Source organism: Sapajus apella, unplaced genomic scaffold (genome assembly GCF_009761245.1).
Source record: "Sapajus apella isolate SASKATOON/1434 unplaced genomic scaffold, GSC_monkey_1.0 scaffold4, whole genome shotgun sequence".
Classification (NCBI taxonomy): Eukaryota; Metazoa; Chordata; class Mammalia; order Primates; family Cebidae; genus Sapajus; species Sapajus apella.
In genome coordinates this window covers 57,721,779-57,745,292 of record NW_022436944.1, presented here as the reverse complement: position 1 = coordinate 57,745,292, position 23,514 = coordinate 57,721,779, and the positions used below count along the sequence as shown (strand labels likewise).

Below are 23,514 nucleotides of genomic sequence, written 5' to 3'. Positions count from 1 at the left end.
TGCACAGTCTGCGGCGTAAGTACATGCACACTGTGGTACCACCGTCACCACCACCCGTGTCCAGAACGTTCGTATCAGCCCAAATTACCCTGAACCCATTAAACACTAACGCCCCACTCCTCCCTTCCCCCAGCCCTGGGGAAATGCCATTCTACTTTCCATCCCTACGAATTCGAATAAGTGCCTTCTGTAAGTGGAGCCACACAATATTTGTCCTTTTGTGACTGGCTTATTTCACTTAGCATCATGTCCTCAAGGTGTATACACATTACAACGTAGCTCCTTCCTTTTTTAGGAGTTTTTTTCAGGATTTTCAGAATTTTCTTTTTTTTCATAAATGTTCAGAATTTCCATCCTTGTTAAGGCTGAATAATATTCCACTGTATGTATTTTGCTTATCCTGTCACGCACTGGGGGACACTTGGGTGGCTTCCACATTTTAGCTATTGTAAATAATGCTGCTGTGAACATGGGTGCACAAATATCTGGGACCTTGCCTTCCATTCCTTTGGGTAGGTGCCCAGAAGTGGAATTGCTGCATCATACGGCAATGTCATTTTTAACGTTTTTAGGAACTGCCATACTGTCTCCCACAGCCAGGGGTTCTAGTTTGTCCACATCCTCACCACCTTTTATTTTCTGTTGTTTTTTTTAAATAGCAGTTATCCTAAAGTGTTGAGGTGGTATCTCATTGCAGTTTTTTTGTTTGTTTGCTTTTTGTTTTTTGAGACGGAGTCCTGGTCTGTCAGCCAGACTGGAGTGCAATGGTGCGATCTCAGCTCACCTTAACCTCCACCTCCTGGGTTCAAATGATTCTCCTCGCTCCTCCCGAGTAGCCAGAACTACAGGTGCCCGCCACCATGCCTGGCTAATTTTTGTATGTTTAATAGAGATGGGTTTTCACAATGTTGGCCAGGCTGGTCTCGAACTCCTGACCTCGGTTGATCCACCTGCCTTGGCCTTCCAAAGTACTGGGATTACAAGTGTGAGCCACTGCGTCCTGCCTCATTGTAGTTTTGATCTGCATTTTTCTAATGATCAGTTATGTTGAATATCTTTTCATGTGCTGTTGGTCATTTGTATTTCTTCTTTGGAGAAATGTCTACTCAAGTCCTTTGAAGTTGTTTTCTTTGTCGTTATTGACTTTTAGAAGTTCTCTCTATATTCTGGATTCTTTATCAGATATATGATTTGCACACATTTTTCCCCATTCTGTGGGTGCCTTTTTACTCTGTTGAGGTTGTCTTTGGATGCACAAAAGTTTAGTTTTCATGAAGTCCATTGTCTACGTTTTCTTTTGTTGACTGTGCCTTCTCAGCCTCCTTTGGCAGAACAGCCTCTGGTGTCTAATGTTCAAGTTCTTTAGGCCCTATGCTCTCTACCAAAAAGAGTGGAAAACACATTCTCTTCCCCTTTGAAGAGTCTTGATCTTTTCCTGAGGCCAGGCCTCTCCCTGGAGCCCCAGGTCAGCAGGTCCAGCTGCTTGCTTTGGACATCTCCAAAGCTTTTAGGCCCAGCTCAGCCAACTCTGAGCTCCTCCGCCTCTCCGCAAGCCTGTCTGTGAAGGTGCTCCCACAAATCCATCCCCAGCCACATGCAGCCCTCACTCCTCACCCCTCACCTGGTCCAAGTCCCGCTGGCTCCACCTCCTTTGTATCTTTCAAATCCCACCTTTTGGCTCCACCTTATTGTCTGTTCCTTGGGTGAGGCCAGCATCGCACCTCATGGAGGCCACCAAGAAGCTCCTTCCTCTAATTTCATCCATTCCAAACTCTTCTCCACTCAGCTACCAGAGTGATATTTTCATCCAAGATAATTACCCTCTGGATAAGACCTCACAGTGGCTTTCTATTGCCTCAGGACCAAGGCAAGCCCCTCACAGGTCCCCCCAGCCCTGCCAACCTCTGTAACAGCATCTCTTCCAGCCCCCAAAGGCTCAGGCTCTTCCTCCTCCCAGCCTTGCCAGAACACCCTTCTCCTTTCCACTCAGCCTTCAGGCCTCCCTGAATGCCCCTTCCTCTGGGAAGCTCCCCTGACACTGCCGGGCCCCCTCCCCACAATGTGCCCACTCTTGATGCTTCCCTGCCACAGCCCTCCATGCTTCTCACAAACACTGCAAAGCCATTATGTGAACACACACAACCCCGGATGTAACAGAACCCAGCCTCAGTCTCTGTCCCTTCCTGTCCCTTTCAGCTTTATTCAGTGGCAATCATCTTCCCTGGCCCTGGAGAAAACCTGGGCAGATCCTGTAGCTTTGAAGCTCTCAGTCTAATCAGTGAGTTTGTGTTGTAAATACAGGCTCAGCCAGGCCAGGAGAGCATCTGATCCCGTGACTTGTCAGAGACAGGGTGCCTGATGGCCTGTCCTCCCCAGGCCAGGCAGATGGTTAGGGATGCTCTCACACAGGGCATGGTAGGATCTCTCTTCTGGGTGCCCCTGGGGATGTCTTCCTTTGCCCATGGTCACTGTGAGCCTAGCCCTTCCTGGCAAGGCCCCTCGGCCCTGCCATAGTGGTGCACACTGGCTGTCTCTCTACTTGCCCACCTCTGGCCCACAGGAAACACGTGGAGTGCTTGTCCCACCCACCCTGACAGCAGTGTCCTCTGCAGCCACGCCCGGCACACTGACCTGCAGCCCTTCCTCCGGGTTCCCAGGGTGGGAGTCAGACCACATCTGCTCATCCACTTGAGCTTTCCTGGATCCTGGAGGCCCGGTTCTCCATGTCTCCAACATCTCAAAGCACTGTGTGCAGCTCTGGAAGCCCCTCGGTCTACCTGTGGTCGGAAGATGGGTGTGCCTGCCATGGGCCTTCCCAGAACCTCCTGCAAGGCAGGCTGGGGTCCAGGAAGTGGCACAGCAGCAGCTCTCCCCAAAGAAACCGGTTCCCGGGCCCAGCGGCCCCCACTCTCTGACCCCTTTTTACATCCTTGATGTGAGTAGGGGTCCAAGTGGGTGGCGCCATTTGTTCCCCTTGTAAACCAACTTCACGTGACAGGCATGTGGTTTGGTGGCCTGAAACCTCCGATATTGGTTCTTTGGTCAAAACTGGGGCAGGGATAGTCCATTCACCGCTGGGTTAATCATCTTTCCCCAACCAGACAAGAGCTTTTCAAACAGCAGACTACATCCAATTTTTTTTTTTTTTAAAAAATATCAGAATATAAAATAGCGGTGTATCCCATATGGGAAGGGTGAGTGTTTTGCGAAACTGTAGTTTCAGCTCTATATAAAACTTGGGTGAGTGCCCATGTCCGTATCCTGGTGAGTGATAGAAAACAAACTTCTTACGAGGAGCCTCAGTGAGAAGGATTTAAGAGCAGCACAAGAAGAGCCCACGTCTGCTTTACGCAGTGCTGCATCCCGGGACTAGCTTAGCGGCTGGCACATGGCGGGAACTGACTACTGCGCGTGTGAGGCTGCGACCCCGCTGTGAGGCCATGAAGGTGGTCAGGTCTCTCTCACAAGCTCCAGGGGTCCTGACTACCGCCTTGGTCTGGGCCAGCGGGCAGCTTCCCGCATTGTTCTTGAAACCACGGCTTGGAGCCCAGACTTCTCAGCCCATTGGGTGGGGTTTCCCTGGCTGCCTGAGGTGGGCCCTCACTTGGCCTGGGACATGGGTGGGCTCACCGGGCAGGAGGAGTGAGTGAGGCTGGGACATGGCTGAGGCTGAGAGAGGGGGCCTGTGCTTGCTACAAGGCTGCAGCTGTCACTGGGTCACTCTGGGGTGAGGCTGGGGTCCAGGCAGCGGGTGGCTCTGTGGATGATGGATGCCGGCTCCTGTGTCAGCAGGAAAGCATGCAGCCCAGAGATCTCAGCCCTTGGCAGGGAGAGAGATGCTCCTGGACAGACGTCAGCTCTCACCCTGGGGGCCACAGCAGCATTGGCAGCTTCCCTATCCCCCGTGCCAGCAGCTCCTCTGCCATCAGCCCTGATGGCCACGAGACTCAGAGCCCAGGAGGTTGGGAGGGTCAGGGAGACAGAGGCCCAGGCACTCCTATAGGCAGAGACAGCAATGGGGACAGCGACTGAGAGTGAGGCAAGGGTGTTATGGCAACAACGCCAAAGGGCAGCCAGTGATGGGCTCAGAGAAGCCGCAGGGACTAGTGTCCCCTGCCACTGGCTGCTTCTGAGTCTGTGTGTGCCGGCACGGTGCCTCTGCACACCGCCATTGCTCTAAGCACACTGTTACTGTGCAGGCCACCTGTGGGTCTCAGGGCTGTTTGTTCATAACACAGTCTCCAGCCCCTGCCCCAGCACCTGGCACAGACGAGGAGCTGGGAATGTTTGCAGAAGAAACAGACGGATCAGTCAGCCGATTCACTCTCTGCTGAGTTCCCCCGGACCTGCTCCTCCATTTGAACCCTTCTTGTTCCCTCAAGTCTCCTGCCCCTTTTCTCACCAGCAGTCTCACCTTCCACTCTTTGTTTTTCTGGAAACAGGTCAGACACAGGACCATTTGAAATTCTCACCAGATGGAGAAACACGTGTGGATTCACCATGCACTCGTGTACATGCAAGGCACAGAGGCTGCATCAGGGACGAGGCGCAGGGGCACAGGGAGATACCTGAAACCCCAGGAAGGAAGGGCAGCCTTCCTGTCCTAAAACCCCTCAGGCCAGGGCCCCCAGGACGTTCCCAGGGACAGAGGCAGACAGACAGGCTGGAGAAGAGTCAAGGAGAGGGGATGGGTGAGGAACTTAGTTCAGAAATGATGCTGAAAGGCGGCAGCTGCCAAGCTCCATCTGAGGGCATCCCAGGGGGACCCCAGGGTCCCTTCAGGAAGCACCACCTCATGTGGGTATCCCAAGCCAGCCTGAGTGGCAGGGGTCGGGGCCAGGCCAGCCTGAGCCCAGCACGTGTAATGACCATCCTGACAAGCATTTCCTCCCATGCCAACTCACGGAGCTGGCATCCCCAAGCAGCTGCCAGGCACCTGCTGTCGGAGAGAAAAGCCCCATCATCTCAGCCTTTGTGGACAGACAGGCCAGCTCGGATTCCAGAAAGGCGTGCAAGGTCAGCGTGGAGCCCCCTTCCCGGGTGTGGGCTGAGCAGCTGGCAGTACGTCCTGTCCTTCTGCCTGCCCGACTCCGTGCCGGCCTCAGTGTGAGGCAGAGCATCACAGAGTGAGCACTGGGATCCTAGGTGCGAGCTCGCCTCCAGTATGTGTCCTGGGAACCGTCTCTCCTTGGGGCCCATGTCTGCCACTCATCCTCCCAGGCATCACCCCCTCCCTGGCAGGACCAGGCCGCTTCTGTACGGAAGACTGTAGGAGTTGTGGCAAGGAAGGCAGAGGGCAGGGAGGGCTTGCCCAAGAGAAGCCGGTTTAAGAGAGATAATTGGGGCTCCTGTATCCTGTATCAATCTATCACATTTATAGCCTTCACTCCAGACAGGGGACAACAAGGAAATGACAAAAGCCAATAAAGCCAATAAGTAAAGGGTAATGGAATCATCAGTGTGTGCAGCCTGTTCCCCGAGGGGCAGGGCCAGGAGCAGGGCTCGGCCCCTCCCTTCAGGCTCTGTCTCAGCTTCACCCACAGGCCCCGGGAGACAGTTAAAACCACTCACCAGCCCCCACGGGGGTGCCCAGCTGGATTTCCAGCTGCTCAGGCCAAAACGCTTGACGTCATCCTTGCCTCCTCACTTTTTCTCACACCCCACATCCAATCCGGCCGGAAATCCTGTTGGCTCTGCCTTGGAAACGTATCCCAAGTTCAACCACTTCTCAGCCTCTCCACTGCCACTGCGCCGGTCTGAGCCGCCATCATCTCTCTCTTGGATTCTTGCAGCGGCCTCCTCCCTGGCCCTTGTCCCCCACACAGCAGCCAGCGGGGTCCTGTTAAAATCGAGTCAGATCACGGTCACCGAGAGCCATCCAGCGGCCCCATCTCACCCAGAGGAAAAGCCTTTACCCAGCCCTGATCCATCCCTCACCCCCGTGCCCATAGAGCCCCTCTATGGCCTGACCTCTTGCTCCACTCCAGCCACAGCGGCTCCTTCCTGGTTCCTGAGCAGGCTGAGCATTCCTGGCCTGGCACAGGAGCACTGGCTGTTCCCTCCTGCCTGGAGCGCTCTTCCCCCAGGGATCAGCCTTAGCTCCCCTCCTTCTTCTTCCAAGTCTCAGAGGTCACTTTTGCAACAAGGCCATCCATGACCACACTATTTTCTTCCCTTTCCCAGCCCACTGTTTTTATTTTTTAATCAGTTTTAGGAAAGTATAATTTATAAACAATAAAAGGCACCCTCGTGAAATGCACAGTTTGATGAGTTTTGGCAAATATGTAAGCAGCACAGCCACCATCATTAAGATATGGAACAATTCCATCACATCAAGAAGTTGTCTCACCTCCTTCATGGTCAATCCCATTCCTGGCAATCACTGATTGGTTTTCTGTTCCTATAGATTTGCCTTTTCTGGAGAGTTCATGTAAGCGGAGTAATTTTTGTATGCAGCCTTGTGTGCCTGGCTGCTTGCCCTTAGCACAATGCATGAGAGATCCATCCATGTCATCGTCTGTATCAGTTTGCTCCTTTTTATTGTTGAATAGATGTACCACAGTTTGTTTCCATTCAATAGTTGATGGGCATTTGAGTTGTTTACCATTTTTTGCTATTGTGAATAAAGCTGCCATGAACATATGTATATAGGTGTCTGTGTGGGCTTATATGTTTTGGGTTTTTTGGTTTTTGGTCTTTTTGGTTTTGTTTTTGTTTTTGTTTTTTTGAGATGGAGTTTCGCTCTTGTTACCCAGGCTGGAGTGCAATGGCGCGATCTCGGCTCACCGCAACCTCCGCCTCCTGGGTTCAGGCAATTCTCCTGCCTCAGCCTCCTGAGTAGCTGGGATTACAGGCACGCGCCACCATGCCCAGCTAATTTTTTGTATTTTTAGTAGAGACGGGGTTTCACCATGTTGACCAGGATGGTCTCGATCTCTTGACCTCGCGATCCACCCGCCTCGGCCTCCCAAAGTGCTGGGATTACAGGCTTGAGCCACCGCGCCCGGCCGGTTTTTTTTTTTTTTTTTTAGATGGAGTCTCACTCTGTCACTCAGACTAGAGTGCATTGGCACGACCTCAGCTCACTGCCACCTCATCCTCCCAGGTTCAAACAATCCTCCCACCTCAGCCTCCCAAGTAGCTGAGACTACAGACATGCACCAACATACCCAGCTAGGTTTTTTGTATATCTGGTAGAGGCAGGGTTTTACCACACTGCACAGGCTAGTCTCAAACCCTGGAGCTCAAGTGATCTGCCTGTCTCAGCCTCCCAGGCATGCTGGGATGACAGGTGTGAGCCACCACACCTGGCTATGTTCTTGTCTCTTGAGTAAATACCTAAGAATTGAATTTTAGAGTTACGTGAGGAGCATACGTTTAACTTTACATGAAATTGTCAAATGTTTTCCGAAGCATTTGTTGGCTTTGCATTCAGCAGTGAGAGCACCGCTTGCTGTATCTCCACGCCAGCATTTAGTGTTGCCAGCCTTATTTTACCTTTAACTTTAGCCATTTGAGTGGGTGTAACTTGTCATTTTAATTTGCATTTCCCTGATGACCAATGATGTTGAGCATGTCTTTTTTTTTCTTCAAGGGACAGGGTCTTACTCTGTCACCCAGGCTGGAGTGCAGTGGCACAATCATAGCTCATTGTAATTTAAACTCCCAGACTCAAGTGATCCTCCCACCTCAGGCTCCTAACTGGGACTACAGGCATGAGCTATTTTTTGTTTCTTTAATTTTGTAGAGATGGGGTCTCCCTATGTTGCCCAGGCTGGTCTCAAACTCCTGGGCTCAAACAGTCCTCCTGCCTCGGCCTCCCAAAGTCTAGGATTACAGGCATGCGCCACCGTCCCCATAACATGGGCATCCTTCCATGTGCTTATCAGCTACTCCTCTATCTTCTTTGGTGAAATGTCTGCCACTGTTTTAACGAGATCTCAACAATGCTTCTATGCTTACATCATCACTGGAAGGAGCAAGCCTCCCTGTGTGTGATAAACTTCCACTGCTCTGACACGGGCTTTCCCTGTGATCTGGGGAAACTAAACTCACTGCTCCAATCTCTGTTCCCTCGTCTATAAAATGGGGAAAATAACAACAGCTGCTTCCCAGGGTAGTGTGAGGGCTGAGGAAATTAAGATTTGTAAAGAATTTACGATGATCCCCAAAATATAGCAAGCACTGAATAAATGTCTAGTATGATGACGGTGATGATGATTACTAACCCCTCTGTGACTCATTCATGTCAATCCCATTTCCCTCTTCAAGCCCAATGTTTTAATCTATAAATGGCTGCAGGAGAGGCCGGGGGCTGAATAATCTCTAAGTCCTGTCCACAGCAGCAGCCCTGAGGTCTAGAATCGCTCTGTTTATGGACACACACTTACAGGTCCTTTCCCCTCCCAGGGCATGCCCAACAGCCAGCCACCGACGGGACTCTAGAGTTATACACACAAGGCAACAGGAAGCTCACCTCCAACTCCTAACCCCCAGAAATGGCCTAGGCCCAGCCCCTCAATCATCCAACAGAAGGACCATGAGACACTGAAAGGATAAGGGAGATGGAGAAGTCAGAGGCAGAGCTGGGAAGGGCAGGTGACACCAGGCAAGACCAAGAAATGGCGGAAAGCTGGGGAGGGCAGTGTGGCCGTGCAGGGCTGCATGTCCTGCTCCCGCAGTGGCTCCACGTGCTCTCCCACTCCAGCCTCTACCTGCCGCTAGGCAGCTCCACAGGTCTGCAGGCCAGGCCTCCAGCAGCCCTGTCTTCACCCCTCCCTGACTCGGAGGGAAAGCTGGGCCCCCGAGGGAAGCATCTCAAGTCCCTGAGCCCCTCCCTTGCAGCCCGTGGGGTGGGGAGGAGGACAGAAATGTTGGGAAATCAGTGCACACAGATCTGGGGCTGGTGCCAGGGTGCCACAGGGAGCGAGGAGGAGGTGATGAGAGAAGGGTATGGCAGCTCGGCAGGGCCCAGGCCGCAGGCAGGGCAGGAGGAGCAGTGGGGATGAGACTGGGGCAGCGGAGGGGCCAGGAGGCTGGGAAAGCAAGGGGGTTACAGAGGGTAGAGGTCAGAGATTTCTGAAAGATCAGATCAGGGAGGAGAGGAGGTCCTGAGTGGCCAGGGTGCAAGAGGGGTGAGGAAGATGAGAGCAAGGAGCAGGGGTGAGGTTGGAGGAGACGAACCTCTGGTCCTCCCAGCCTCCCAGCCCTTCACTTCCACTAAGCATGCTCTTCACGCTCATTGTCACCTCCTTGACTGTGGGCAGCCCTACCCAGCCTTCCCAGCCTCCAGCCCCCGCCAGGACCCACTTGGCACCCTGGCCACCCAATGTCCTCTTCCCCTCCAGGCCAGCCACCACCTCAGTGCCGCCCTCACCACCCGCCTGCTGCAGGGCCCCTACCACAGAGCCCCCCAAAGCCAATTTCTACGCTCTTGCACCCTGGCTGAAACACACCCACCCCCAAGCATAGATTCACTATAAAGCCACACGTCTCCCCCTGCCAGCCCTACCTGCCACCCTCTCTCTTGTGGACAGGCTAACATTTGAAGGATGGATGAATACTGAGCAGTGGAGCCAACTGGAGGCCCCAGAACCAAAGGGTCCCCTTCCTCACTCACTCACTCCCACCAAGTGAGATCAGCCTACATATGGGACCCGCTGGGGAAACCGAGGCATCTGTCCACTCTTTGTTTAGCAACAACATATGAGCATCTTAGAGATAATGGAGTTACAATAATGAGCAAAACCAGGCAGGATCCCTGTCCTCACGTAGCTCACAATCAAGTTAGGAAAACAGATATTAGCCTCCAAATCCACAAACAAGGCTGTTTATAGTTACAAAACTATATAGTGGGGTGGGAAGTACAAAGAGCAATGAGGGAGAATCTCGGGGGAGCAGGGGCGGGAAAGCCTCTGTTGAAGATGTGGCATTTGAGTCCCCCCATGGCAGGTATTTCCAGGTAGAGGGAAGAGCAGACGCAGAGGCCCTCAGGTGGAAGGGACGTGGCCCACTCCAGAGGGAAAGAAAAGGCCCACACGGCTGGACCCAGAGAGTGAGGGGAAGTCCAGCCCGGTGAGGTCCAGGAAAAGAGTGAGGACGTGACTCCGAGGCACCGTGGAGCTGCTGGAGGGGTCGCTGTTGCACATACTTTGTATTATTTGGGGATGGGGGTGTAGATGCTCATCAGATTTGTGCTTTAGAAAAATCCCTTTCTGCTCTGATGAGGAGAAACTAATCAGGTGATCTATAGAGAGGGATGAGGGTGACTTGGACCTGGATGGGGACAGTAGAGAATTAGAAACTTGGGAGCCATTCTGGATGCAAAATCGGCAGACAGAGCACTCGGAAGTGGGAGAGGAGGTGTCTCTGGCCTCTGGCTAGGACAGCCATGAACGTGCCACAAGAGGCTTCCTAAGATCACCTCCCAGGCAGCCCTCAGGCCTCCTACATCTGCCTCATGAACCCTTGGCAAGCAGAATGGACAACCACTTGGGGACCTGTTCTGCCCAAGAATGAATTCCAGCTCCCGTCCACCCAGATCCTGCCTCTTACAGCCACCACAGGGAGCCAAGCTGCAAAAAGAGCAAGTTCCCAACACCTGCTGAGGTAGCGCCCATTTGTTGCTGGTGATGGTGACACTGGCTTCTCCAGCATCTGTGGATGCAGCTGTTTGAACTGTCCCTTGGGCACAGAGCAAAAAGGTGGCCTCAATCCACTTTTAATTTTTTCTGTTAACCCATCAAGAATTTACATGGCATGTGCAGTCCCTCCCTCCCTTAAGGGATTTTCACCTTCTGAATTGTTAAAAAAAAAAAAAGCAAGCAAAATAGGAATTGGGGGTCTGACCAGCTGTACCACGTCACTATTGAGGACACGCATAGCATCCTCACAGGGACAGTATCACTACTCAAAGCCAACTGGATCCCGGGGGCCCCCCACTATGACGCATATCTAGGCGGCACTCCTGTCGATAACCACAGTCCCTGGCCAGGAACACAGGCACAATGTCAGCACGGCCGAGTCTCCAGAGCTCCCAGCAGTTAGCCTCACGCCATGCCAAGGACAGCCTTATCCCAGGAAACACAGGTGAGTCCTTGTTGTAAGCCCCAGTCACCTCCCTAGACTCACGTAGTCCTCATATTAATCTCATTGCAGAAGCCCCATGGCCCAAGGCCTTTTTTGTGGCCACCTCACTCCAACCCAACAAATGCCCTTCAATTCACATCCCAGGAGCGGCGGTTGGACAGTGTTTTCTTCCCTCGCAGAGGTTCTGGGCTCCCTATGTCAACTGATGCGCTCCCTCCAGGAACCAGCTTTGCATACCAGAGATCTCAGGGAGAGGAGGCTTTGGATCTAGTCTCAAAACAATAAACTAACTCCAAGTGGGGGACCAAGGCCATCACCCTACATTTGCATAACTAAGAAGGCTATTTAAGTGGCTTTCACTGAATTCCAGTTATTTCATTTTAAACTGTCCCTGTGACTTGTGGGCACAGAAAGTGGACTTCACCAGGCATTTAAATCCTCCTCACTGGTCCCCAGAGCCTTGAAGAGGCTTATCTGAGAATGGACCTCCCACGGCACCCTATCCCAGCCTCCACACAGGCTCTGCTCTGAGTGCTTCTCAGGCAGGGAAAAGGAACACGTCCAGGTGGAAATCTTCCAAATGTGTCTTCCCCAATCACCTTGTCACCGGATTGTTCTCAGCAAAATTTTTTCATAAATTATCTTTGCCTTTGGCTGTTCACACACAAAGGTCACATAGTTGCCTGCCTCTGGTATCACATGGGTCGCTGTAGAGATGGTTTCAGAGGTTCCCACAGCTGGAATCTCCAGAGGAATTTTGATGAAGAAAAGGGAAATGAGGTCATGATGAATAGAGAAAGGGTGGAAAGAGAAGGTGGGAAAGGTCTGGACAGCTAGAAGGGGAGAGGGGAGTCTCTACCTAGGTCATCTGGCTCCTTTCCCCTTTCCATCCCTAAGCCACACATCCTTCAGTGGCGGCCTCACCATCGCATCCAAGCGAACGGTTGATAAAAAGGGCCAACCGGAAGCAATAACACAGCAGTACCCATGAGCACACACAGCACCCAAATCTTGGTTTCTAAATATCATCATTCTCTGTTAAAAGGAACCAGGGCTCCTGGGTGAAATGGCTGATTCCGGGCTAGAGCCAGGAAAATATCCGAAAACCTGGAACATGTTATTGTGCCAGAAAGCACAAAAGCGCTCCAAGACTGATGAAGATAAATGTCGGAAGAGACAGGAGCCAGTATGAATGGGCCATCTCGTAAGCTTAGAAGTAATGATGGTGTAAAAAATGATTAGTGGGCAAAAACTAGTGGGTAGAAGTTTGATGAGCAATATAGTCTCAAACTATCTCCCCACAATTACTTATTAATTAGAAAGAGAAAATGGTAATTCTACAGGAGGGGGGACTTAACAGACACCACTTAAGCTAAGTGGTCAAAAATTATATCTCTAACAAATGGAAAAGCTGACATAGTGGGCCTTCTGAGGCAAGGCTGTAGAAAGATGCAGCGTCACCTTCAGAGTAATCATGCCCAAAGCGTGTCACCTGAAAGTAACAGTGAGGACACATCCAACAGAATTTCAGCAACATTACTCTTCAAATCACTGGCCTGCACTCTTCAAAACTGTCAAATTTAAGAAGCAGAAAGAAAGGCTGAGGAACTCTCCCAGATTAAAGGAGGTGAAAGAGACATGAAAACTGAATACAATGAGTGACCCGAGAACAGGAAAAAGAAATAGAAAGAAAGAAGATGTGATGAGAGAACTGATGAAATGTACTTACAGACTGTGGGTTCCATAATAGCATTAGATCAATGTTAGATTTTCTGATTTTGATAACTGTACTGTGGTTTTATAAGAGAATAACCTTGTCCTTACCAGTACACACAAGTAGCTACGGCTAAAAAAGGATGATGTCTTCAACTTATTCTCACGTGATTCTGAAAAAATTGTGTGCATGTGCATATGTGTATATATACTATGCATATTTATGTAATATAGAGTACATCATAGACATACACATATATGAGAAAAGAGAGAATGATAAAATAAATGTGCAAAATATAAACAATTGCTGAATCTGCATAAAGGGTGTATGGGAATTTCTTGCAACTTTTCTGTATCCAAGTTTGGAATTAAATTTACAAAAATATTACTAATGGCCAACGATTACATTGTACCCAATATGGTTTAAAACACGTTACATATTTTGGCTTATTTGGTACTTACAACAGTTCTACAAGGTATATAGTATGATCTATCATTCACATCATTGTTTTCATTTTACAAATGGGGAAACCAAGGCACGGGGCAGTTGTATCACTTGCTCGGGCTCCCGGACCTGGTTAACATGGCAGAGCTGAGATTTGGCCCCAGGTCCATCAACCTGGCTCAAGAATGTGCTCTCAGCACGCTCTGATGCCTCCTAAGCCAGGTAGAGGCTGAGAATGGAAGCCATAGACAGGAATCACACAGAGGAGGACACGCACACCCTCACCCACAGACCACACACAATGGGGCTGCCTGGAGCAGCGCGGTTGCAGCCTGCTCATCAAAATAGTCTTCAGATCTGAACACAGAAGAGAGCCTTTTAGATCAGAGTTCAGGGCCATAGAGCCTGGGGGCCTGATGTGCAGGGGGCTGGACACCCAAACCGAGACCCTCCACCCTGAAGGGCTTCCTATAGCCTCTGGCTTTGTCCTATTCGTCTTTTCCTTCCCCTTCCTTAGAGCTCCAAGTTTCTGTCTCTTTCTCCAAGACTTTTCTCCTCCCAGTGAACCCAGAAATAAGGAGTTTCTGGCTGGGCCTTCTGGTGAACAGCAGCCTTAGAGGAAAGAGGTGGGCCCAGACAGAGAAGTGGCCCAAAACCCAGGGAGTTGGAGGGGGAAGACTGGAAGCTGAGGGTCACAGGGCTAGAGGAGATGGGGTGAGGAGAGGAGACAAGAGGACCAGCCATTGAAGTCTGCCCAGTGATAAGAAGCACTGTGTGTGCCAGGCCCCAGCATCAGCAGTCACCGCAGGAACAGGCCTGGTGCGGATGGGAGGCGGTCATCCTCCTTGGCACTTTGCCAGAAAGGACTGAGGGAGGTCTGTCTCCTACCATCTCTGAGAAGGCTGAGGTCATGTGGAGCAGAAACAAATCTCCAGCCAGGGGCTGTCAGTGACGGTGCCTGCTTGCTAGGGCCTGCCTAGTCTGACAGGGCAATGGGGGTTGGGGGGAAAAGATGCTGACGTCTGAATTCAGAAGTGGAGTGGACCCCCACCATCACCCTCCCTGCCGCAGGGCCTGTCACAAGGCGGCCGTGGCTCGCACCTGCTTATCAGCGCCGGGGTGTGGAGAGGGTGTCACAGACGGGAGATAGGGCTGGGACAGGGCTGTCCACACCAGCCCTGCTCTGCCTCCCTCATTCACACCTCCTCAGAGGCCCTCGGCCCACTTTGCCCCTGCGGCCTCCAGCCCGCCCCACTGTGCCTTCTCTACAAACCACCCCAGCAGACTGCCTTGCTCCAAGGATTGTTGTGCCCTGGACAATTAAGGGACCGAAGGGGAGGGACTCTGGACACCTGTCTAGCCCCAGCTCCTCACTTTACAGATAGAGAAACTGGGGAGTGAGGACCTGCCACTTACCTGAAATCCTACGGCAAGGACACCGAGGAGCCAGAACCGGAGGGCAGGCTCTCACCCCAGACAAGAACACAAAAGAGTCTGAGCCTTAGCGGGGGGACCCCTGAGAGCAGGGTCCCAAGGGCCATAGTGAAGGAAGACTGAGGGGGCACATTATCCTGAGGAGGGCTGGTCTCTTCACACTTTAGCCTCATGCAGGGAGGGAGAGCACAATCACATTGGATCATCCCGGGCTCTGCCTGCCTTGGGTAGGACCCCCCAGGGCAGGGCTCTTTCATCTCTGCCCCCAGATTAGCTCTCCCCCACCTGTGTCTGAATGGTGATGGGAGGCAAGGGATCAAAGACTCACTCTGAAGTGCTAGGCAGGGTAGGGGCACACAGCACGTCAATCAAGAGGTTTGCGGGGAAGCCAGGGGCTTTCACGGGTGCGGGGATGGAACCTGAACACCGTCCTTTCTGGTGGTCTAAGAAGGAGTCAGATGGGCCCCATTTGCACCGAGGCCTCAAAGGTGCTAGGAAGGCTCAGCAAACTTAAGGCCACTGCCTGCCACTGTCCCCACCCCTTCAGCTTTGGAGGACATTTGGGTAGATCTTTCTCTCCAGGCATCACCAGAGCTAGGACATTTCATCCTGTGCCTGTGGAGTATCTGGGGCTGGAGGAGGGAGAGAATGGAAATAATTCTGAGATCCTGTTCGGGGGTCGGTAAGGGGGTGGGGCTTCACACCTGCACGCAGGTGGAAGACTTAATTTCAGCTCTGCTTCTCCCAGGGTCAAACACACACACTCTGACAGCCACCTCCACACTTCCATCTTCCCACCAGGGTGACTGCCTCAGACCAGAGACCATACTGCAGAGCCTAACACAGGGTGCCCTCGAAAAGCATGCCTGAACTCCAGGGCACTTTGAAGACACAGGCTTGCCCACAGCCTCCGAGCAGCTCCCAGGTCTCTACCCTTCTGTGTCCCCATGCCCCCCGCCCCGAGTGACTGAGCACATTAGGACTCAAGCAGGATACGCTCAACCTTTCTGACTTGTTGCATAACTGCAAAACGTTTCTTGAACATTTAGTATTTGCAAAACCCTGCAGGGGCCTCAGAAAAGAGTCAACTCCATTATGTGCCTGCCTCTAAAGAGTTAGCAGGGCACTGTAGGGCTAAAATGAGTAAATGCATGAATGACCGAATTATAAGGCAAATTAAAATAACTGCAACAATCTTGAGGGGGGAGTTGAGGGTAAACATTAGATTGGAAGCTGGAAAATCTTGGTAAATTCCTAGAGTTTGTTTCTTTGTGTCTGAAATGAGATGAATCGCACCGATTCAAATGGTGGCGTGCATAAGCTCTGATTGGAAAGCACTTTGCAAACTGCAAAGCACTGATAGGCTCAAAGGGCTGGTAACAACACATCAGTCTGAGGATTTGGGAAGAGACTGAACCATTTCCACCGTCCAGAGGTCAACACCATACTGAGGTCTGGCTCTGTCCTTCACTCTCTCAGATCAGGATGACCTTCATCAGTCACCAATAATCATTCTCAAGAATCCACAGTAACTGGCTACCATTTAAGAGCTTGCCAAACTGCATATATTACCTTATTCAATCCTCAACCAATGCTGCAGGTCCTTCTCAACCTGATTCAGAAGGATGAAGTCAGTTGTCCTCAATCACCCTGCACTGGTGAATAGAAAGATGATTAAGCGGGACCCCAAGTCCCCACAGCAGCCTCCCCACTCACTGCTGGTGTCCAAAGCATTGACCCAGCCATGCCATGTGGACCCAGAGATGCAGCAGGTGCTCTCCCTCTCCCAGCGTGACTCACAGGCAAATCGTGATGGAGACCCACTTCTGCACAGGGCAATCAGTTCCGTGTTTTTCTTTCTAAAGAAACAGAAATGGGCTGAGCAACTTGGCTCAAGCCCAAAATCCCAGCACTGAGGTAGGCCAAAGGTAAAGGATTGCTTGAGGCCAGGAGTTCAAGACCAGCCCGGGCAACAGAGCAAGAACTCATCTTCAGAAAAAAAAATTTTAATTAGGCAGGCATGCTGGTACATGCCTGTAGTCCTAGCTACTCAGGAGGCTGAGGCAGGAGGATCACTTGAGCTCAGGAGTTGAAGGTTAGCGTGAACTGCCATCACACTACTGCACTCCAGCTTGGGTGACAAAGTGATACCCTGTCTCTATAAATAAATAAACAAAGAAACAGAAATGAAGTTAATAGAAAATATCAGAGCACATGATCACATGAAACTTGCTGGGCATATGAAGTGGGTTGCCATGTAAAATGAGTTTTTTACCAAAGGGATCTTCCGTGGCTCTGTCTTGTTCAATGTTTTTAACAAACACATTGAAGGCTTGTTTATCCAATCTGCTATCTCAAAGCTGGGATGCATAGCCAACATGTCAGATGGCCAAATCAGGATCATCAAGAATATGAACTCACTTGAAGACGGGTAGAAACTGTAACAAGATGAAATCTTAACAGTTGGGCATACATAAAATCTCACATTTGTGCTCCAAAAATCGGCTATGTAAGTGCATAATGGGAAAGTGATCTGACAGCAGATCTATCATGTGAAAAGACTGGAGGCAGTTAGTCGGACCGAGTTTCACAGGAATCAATGGAATACGGTGTGAAAAGTGGAGTGTCCCTGAGAAAAGCGGCCAGTCTCCTGGACTCAATTAAGGACTGCTATCACTGCGTCCTGAATGCCTTGCCACATCATGAAGCCATATAAAATCACGATGGTGAAAGGTCTGAAATTCATGAGCACCTGAACGCGAAATGAGATGCCACGTGTCCTTATAAGCTGAATATCTCAGAAGGACTCTCAGGTGAAAGGAGGTGCCAGCCAGTTTTGCGTGGCCTGGAATGGCAGTTTGGGCCTGTCATTGATGGGTAGGAATTACAAGGGAAGGTTTCAACTTCATCTTACGAAGATCTACTATAAAGAAAATTGCATCGTAGGGCCCCAAAGGGATAGGAGAACATACTCCCTTAGAGATACTTGGAAGCTCGAAGACCACTTATCTGACAAAGGACTCCTGTCCAGTGGCTGTATGTACTGGGAGAGGGTGGAGGTATAGTAAAGGCCAGTCTGGCTCCAAACCCTGGTTGATCAGTAGAATTACTAGTGTTGACCGTCTAGAAAATACACATTCCAGGCTGGGTGCAGTGGCTCACGCCTGATCCCAGCACCTTGGGAGGCCGAGGTGGGCAAATTACTTGAGGCCAGTTCAAGACCAACCTGGCCAACATGGTGAAACCCCATCTCTACTAAAACTATAAAAGTTATCCAGATGTGGTGGCACACACCTGTAGTCTCAGCTACTCAGGAGGCTAAGACAGGAGAATTGCTTGAGGCCAGGTGGCACAGGTGGCAGTGAGCCAAGATCACGTCACTGCACTCCAGCCTGGGTGACAGAGCAAGACTCTCAAAAAAAAGAAAAGAAAATGCTGATTCCAGCCTCACATCAAATCTATAGAATCAAAACCTCAAGAACAGTTGGAGAATTTATTTTTTGAGGCAGGTTATTGTAGATTGAGACTAGTTATAACAATATGAACCTTGATTGAAACCTACATTTAGGAGGAAAAAAAACTGTTTAAATGACATTTTGGAATGCCCAGGCAAATTTTAATAGGCACTGTTTATTAGATGATATTGATTCCAGTAATTTTCTTAGATGTGATATTTTGGAATTATTGGGGAATGTCCTTATTCTTAGGTGATACAAGCTGAAGTATTAAAAAGGTGAAGCGTGCCATGTCTATAATTTACTATTTTTAAAAAAACCAGCAAATTTCTTTTAATAATTTTGAAAAACGAGAAAGCACATGAGACAAAATTTGGGGTGGGGGGAAATCACTGCACTCTTTCAACGTTTTTTGTGGGCTTGAAATTTCTCAAAATAAAGTTGTGGGGGGGACTACGCTTCTACGCTATTCTAATGTGAGCCAAACATGAGACTCACTGGACAAAATAACCTCTGCTATCCATCCAGCCTGACAGCCGGGTGCCTGATGTCTGAAGCGGTCTGCGTTCTTTGTGGCTTACAGAGCTGGAAGTTCGATACTGGGGTGGTGGCCACAGCTGAGGCTAAGCCTTGCAGTGACACTAGGCCACAGTGACCCCTAGAAGGACCTGGCACACTCAGGGGCAGTCCACTCCTTGGCCACAGGTGGCATGTTGAGGAGCAGGAAAGAGAAGCCCATCGGCACCCCCACTGTCATGAACTGCATGGGGCCCATGTCAACGCAGTCCATCTTGCTCGGCCCTCATGACCTGAGGTTTGCTCCCTGACAGTGGAACTAGACTAGAAAAAGGAACGCTGGATCCCTGATAGACAATCGCTAAGAATGACAACACCCAGGACAGCATGCCAGATGGAGGTTAGCCATGGAGACCGGCAGGAGCAGGAGTTTCACACCTGATGTGAGCCCAGCCCTGACCAAATCCACCAGAACGAACTAGAGTGAGGATACAGGAGGCACATGGAGCTGTGCCAGGAGGTGGAAGGACAGATGGGTGAGGTGCATGGAGTGAGCTGGGAACAAACAGCAGAGCCTCAGTACAGGTTAGCTTCAGGGACGGGCTGCTAATGGGAAGTTCGGGACTCCTGGAGCTGATGTCAATGACACTTACATACTCACAAGGATGAGGCCAGAGGACACAGGCAGGTAACATGGCAACCTTCGGTCATTCCAAGGATAGAGCACAGCCTATAGCTCTAATCAAAGGTTTGAAGAAAAGACAAAAGTTTTCCATTGCTTGAAGGTCAAGGTACGAGGGGCAGAAATATTCACAGGTATTTAATTAGGGGGCTGGCACCCGTTCTCCTAACCTTTGCAATTTTTTGTATTGCTACACACAATAGTGGTGAAACAGCCTCAATGTAGAGACCAGAGTTTGGAATTTCACAATAAAGGTATCACTGAGGGAGAAGAGAAACTTCGGATGTGTGTTTCCAGCAGAAGAGCCTCCCCAGACTGGCACTTCCTCCATTGCAGCCTTTCCCTCAGACCAGGGACTGAGGGTAAAGAGAACACAGGCAGACACGCAGGCTCAGCCTATGCTGATTCCGAGTCCAGGGTGATCGACAGCCACACTGCGGGGGCTGAGGCGATATGAGAGGAGAATTCTGACCTCTAACCAATTATTACATTTCAAGTTTGTTTGGGGAACTCCTTTTTTTTCTTTTTTGGACAGAGTCTTGGCCTGTTGCCCAGGCTGGAGTGCAGTGGCACAATCTTGGCTCACTGCAACCGCTGCCTCCCAGGTTCAAGCAATCCTCCTGCCTCTGTTTCCTGAGTAGCTGGGACTACAGACATGCACCACCACACCCAGCTATTTTTTTGTAATTTAGTAGAGATGGGGTTTCACCATGTTGGCCAGGATGGTCTCAATCTCCTGACCCCGTGATCCACCCGCCTCGGCCTCCCAAAGTGTTGGGATTACAGGCGTGAGCCACCGCACTGGGCTGGGGGAACTCTTAATGAAAGTGTTGAGACAATTCAAGCACCACTGTTACATACTAGCAAATTTTTTCAAAGTCTCCCTGATTTGCAAATCGTTTAAATAAATAAATAAATTTTTAAAAGTGAGGACTGGCAGGCTGCAGCTTTGTATTACAAGCTCTTACCTCCATTTATCACAATGACTGGGTGGCATCTTTCAAAAGAAATAAAACCCTAAGAAACTTTATTAATCTAAAAATAGAGATTCTACCAACTAGGTGAAGACACAGGAGCAAGAAGAGCAGGAGCAGCAACTCCAAGGCTGCCGGCAATGTGGCTCAGCACAGAGCACAGCCACAGGGGCGCTGGGAGCCCACCTCTAGAGATGGGCAGCAAGACTGATGCCACAGAGCTGCCCCTTACACTCCTGGAGAAACAACCAGGCCCCACAATCACCTCTCCATTGAGAAGAGAAAGTAACACATTGTTTGGTCACAGTGACATTTTGGCTCTACATTCCTGGGGAGAGGAGAACTGGCACAACTTAATGGGAACTGTGTGATAAAACAGAATGGCACTAATCAGGCTACTGTCTTCTGACCCCTCAACTTTTCCTTTTCACCCAAACAAAAGAGCAGAACAAAGCCAATCATTACCATCTTACCTTTATCTTGAAGCCTTGGCATTTCTCTTAGAACACACACACCACAAACTCTTTCTTGTACTACCGCTTGGAAGACAGCAGTGGTATGATGGATTCAGACAAGTTCTTATGCCCCAAGACTTCTGACTGACAATATTCAGGATGGTCCATGAAAGGACTCCATTTAAACCCAAATAAAGAGATCTGGCTCAGAAAAACAGCCACGATTTCCCCTAGGCATGCAAAATGCCTTCGGACCTTTGGCCCAAAGTACCACCTGCCCTATGCTAGGTAGACAAGCAGACGCAGAGTCAAGCAAATCATAAGCTGGTGACTTTGTGGGCAGACCTTTTTCTTTTTTTTTTTTTTTTTTTTGGAGACAGCGTCTCCCTCTATCACCCAGGCTGGAGTGCAGCGGCACAATCATGGCCCATCACAGCCTCGACCTGCTGGGCTCAAGTGATCCTCCCATCTCAACCTCCCAAGTAGCTGAGATTACAGGTGTGCACCACCACACCCAGCTAATTTTTGTATTTTTTATAGAGACAGAGTTTCATTATGTTGCCCAGGCTGGTCTCAAACTCCTGGGCTCAAGCGATCCACCCACCTCAATTTCCCTAAGTATAGGCCTGAGCCACAGTGCCTGGCTGTAGACCCTTCTTAGAGTCTACAGCTCACCTGGAAAACAAGAACACATCAATTTGGCAGTATCTGGTCACTGAAAGAAGTGTATCTCTGAAGGCAGGTATGGGCTCTAATAAATTGCACAAAGTATTACCCTCTAATTCCCAAGTACCCACTCTATCTCTTTCCAAAGAGCTAAGGCGGGTTCAATTCAAAGGACATTAAAGTCCATTTGGCTTGCATAGCAGACGAGAAACCAGACTCTTCTTACCAAGCACGCCTCGGGCCCACAAATACCCACGAAAATAGGTATATATTTCTGCGTCAAAAGCCACCATCCATGCCAGGAAAGATCTGAATCTGCCTCAGCTGTCTTTCTTCTCTTACATCTGTCTGCCTCATACTTTGTGGATGACTACTTTGGAAAAGTGAAACCTGGGTAAGATATAAGCTCTCCAAGCCTCAATTTTCTCACAGGTAAAATGGGGATAGTGGTATTTATCTCAGAGGGTGATTGTGAGATAACACATGTAAAGCACTGAGCCTAACATACAGAAACATTTAGTGAGCAGGTAAGTGCTTCTACATACAAGTACAGAAACAGCAGGTTCATGAGAGGAGAAAGAAGAAACAAATACACAGTGCATGTGGACAGGAACTACATAGATTTCTAAAAGCCGCCTCCAGGACCAATTCAGGTCGTAGTGGGGAAAAATGTACAACACTGAGTTCTAAGAAGGCTGAGCAGATACATCAAAGACAACACATGGTTTGGAGGCATGAAACCAAACAATGCCTTCCCAATACTCTACACCCAGAGGGACACAAATGCGTGTCATCTTGACACAAGATCACCCCTCCATCTGCAGGTGTCACAGCTCCCTCAATAATTAGTTCCTGAGTCAAACATTGTAGATCTTTCGTCTTTTGGGGGAATTTTTAGTCGTAAATTTAGGATTCCATCATTTGTTTAAAGCAAAGCCACTTGTAGCTGAGGGTTATGGTGTGTGTCTGTAGTCCCAGCTGCTCAGGGGGCAGAGGCAGGAGGATTGCTTAAGCCCAGAAGCTCGAGGCTGTAGTGAGCTATGATTGCACCACTGGAGTCCAGCCTGGATGACATAGCGAGATCCGATGTCTTAAAGAAAAAAAATTTTTAAAAGCAAAAAGCAAAGCCACTAAAATATGTTAGCCTAAAGAGGGCATGCCTGCTCCATTACAGACGGTATCACACATCTTGAGAGTAAAAACTAGGAAGGCTTTCTTGTCTGGGTTCCTGACTGCTCCCTTGCTTTGAGTTCTTCTAGCTTCTTCTCATAGAGACTCATGAAGTAATCATCTGGTTCAATCCCTGCATTCTTCAAGTTTTCCAAGATCTTTTCCAGTCTGAGCACTGATCGGGCTCCCTCAATCTTTCTTGTGCTCAAGTACAAGGTGAACTCCTGGAAATCCAGGAGCTTACAGGTGTCCACAGAGCAGATATTCCGGATGTCACTAGTTCTATCCAAATGAGGAAAAAACACCAGTCCTGACAACTTCTCTAGGTCCTGGAGGCTCACTTGGAACTCAGTTAACTGGGGTTGGAAGCCGATGGCTTCATTGGGTACCACAAAGGCCCCTAGTGCCAGTGGTTCAGTAGAGACTGGGCTTCTGCGGGCCAGGATCACCTTATAAAGGTGTGAGGGGACTGCCACGTTGTCCGCACCAATCACCTAAAAACAAAGCAGCCATGTTAGTGATGCCAATTTGTGCTAGCAGTTCACAAATTTTTTCCAAAAAAACTTATTTAATGCATTGCTGAAATGTACTTATAAACCATCCTACTCTGGTCTAATGAATCTAAATTCCACTGCCAAAGGATAATAAACTGACACAGAAATTCACAGAGAAGACAAGTAGCTAACAGGTCAATTCTGATCACATTCTTTAAAATAACACAACCCCAGGCCAGGCATGGTGGCTCACGCCTATAATCCCAGCACTGTGGAAGGCCAAGGTGGGTGGACCACTTGAGGTCAGGACTTCAAGACCAGCCTGCTCAACATGGTGAAACCCCATCTCCACTAAAAAAAAATACAAAAATTAGGTGGGCACGGTGGTGGGTGCCTGTAATCCCAGCTACCTGGGAAGCTAA

General features: G+C 49.9%; 1 protein-coding gene and 1 long non-coding RNA gene across 2 annotated transcripts in view; both read right to left on the bottom strand.

Annotated features, from left to right (window-relative positions):
* Positions 1–4,197: 4,197 nt before the first annotated feature.
* Positions 4,198–16,662, bottom strand: LOC116544324. The gene is made up of 3 exons (XR_004265885.1): positions 16,253–16,662; positions 5,572–5,839; positions 4,198–4,432 (listed from the first exon to the last, which is right to left on the bottom strand). It is a non-coding gene; the product is annotated as an uncharacterized LOC116544324 (long non-coding RNA).
* A 3,602-nt stretch (positions 16,663–20,264) lies between these two features.
* Positions 20,265–23,514, bottom strand: part of EXOG (exo/endonuclease G) — a 29,917-nt gene continuing 26,667 nt past the window's right edge. Inside the window, exon 6 of the mRNA XM_032270566.1 lies at positions 20,265–23,092. Coding sequence (XP_032126457.1) covers positions 22,631–23,092 — 462 coding nt within the window. The 3' untranslated portion in view covers positions 20,265–22,630. The remainder of the gene's footprint in view (positions 23,093–23,514) is intronic.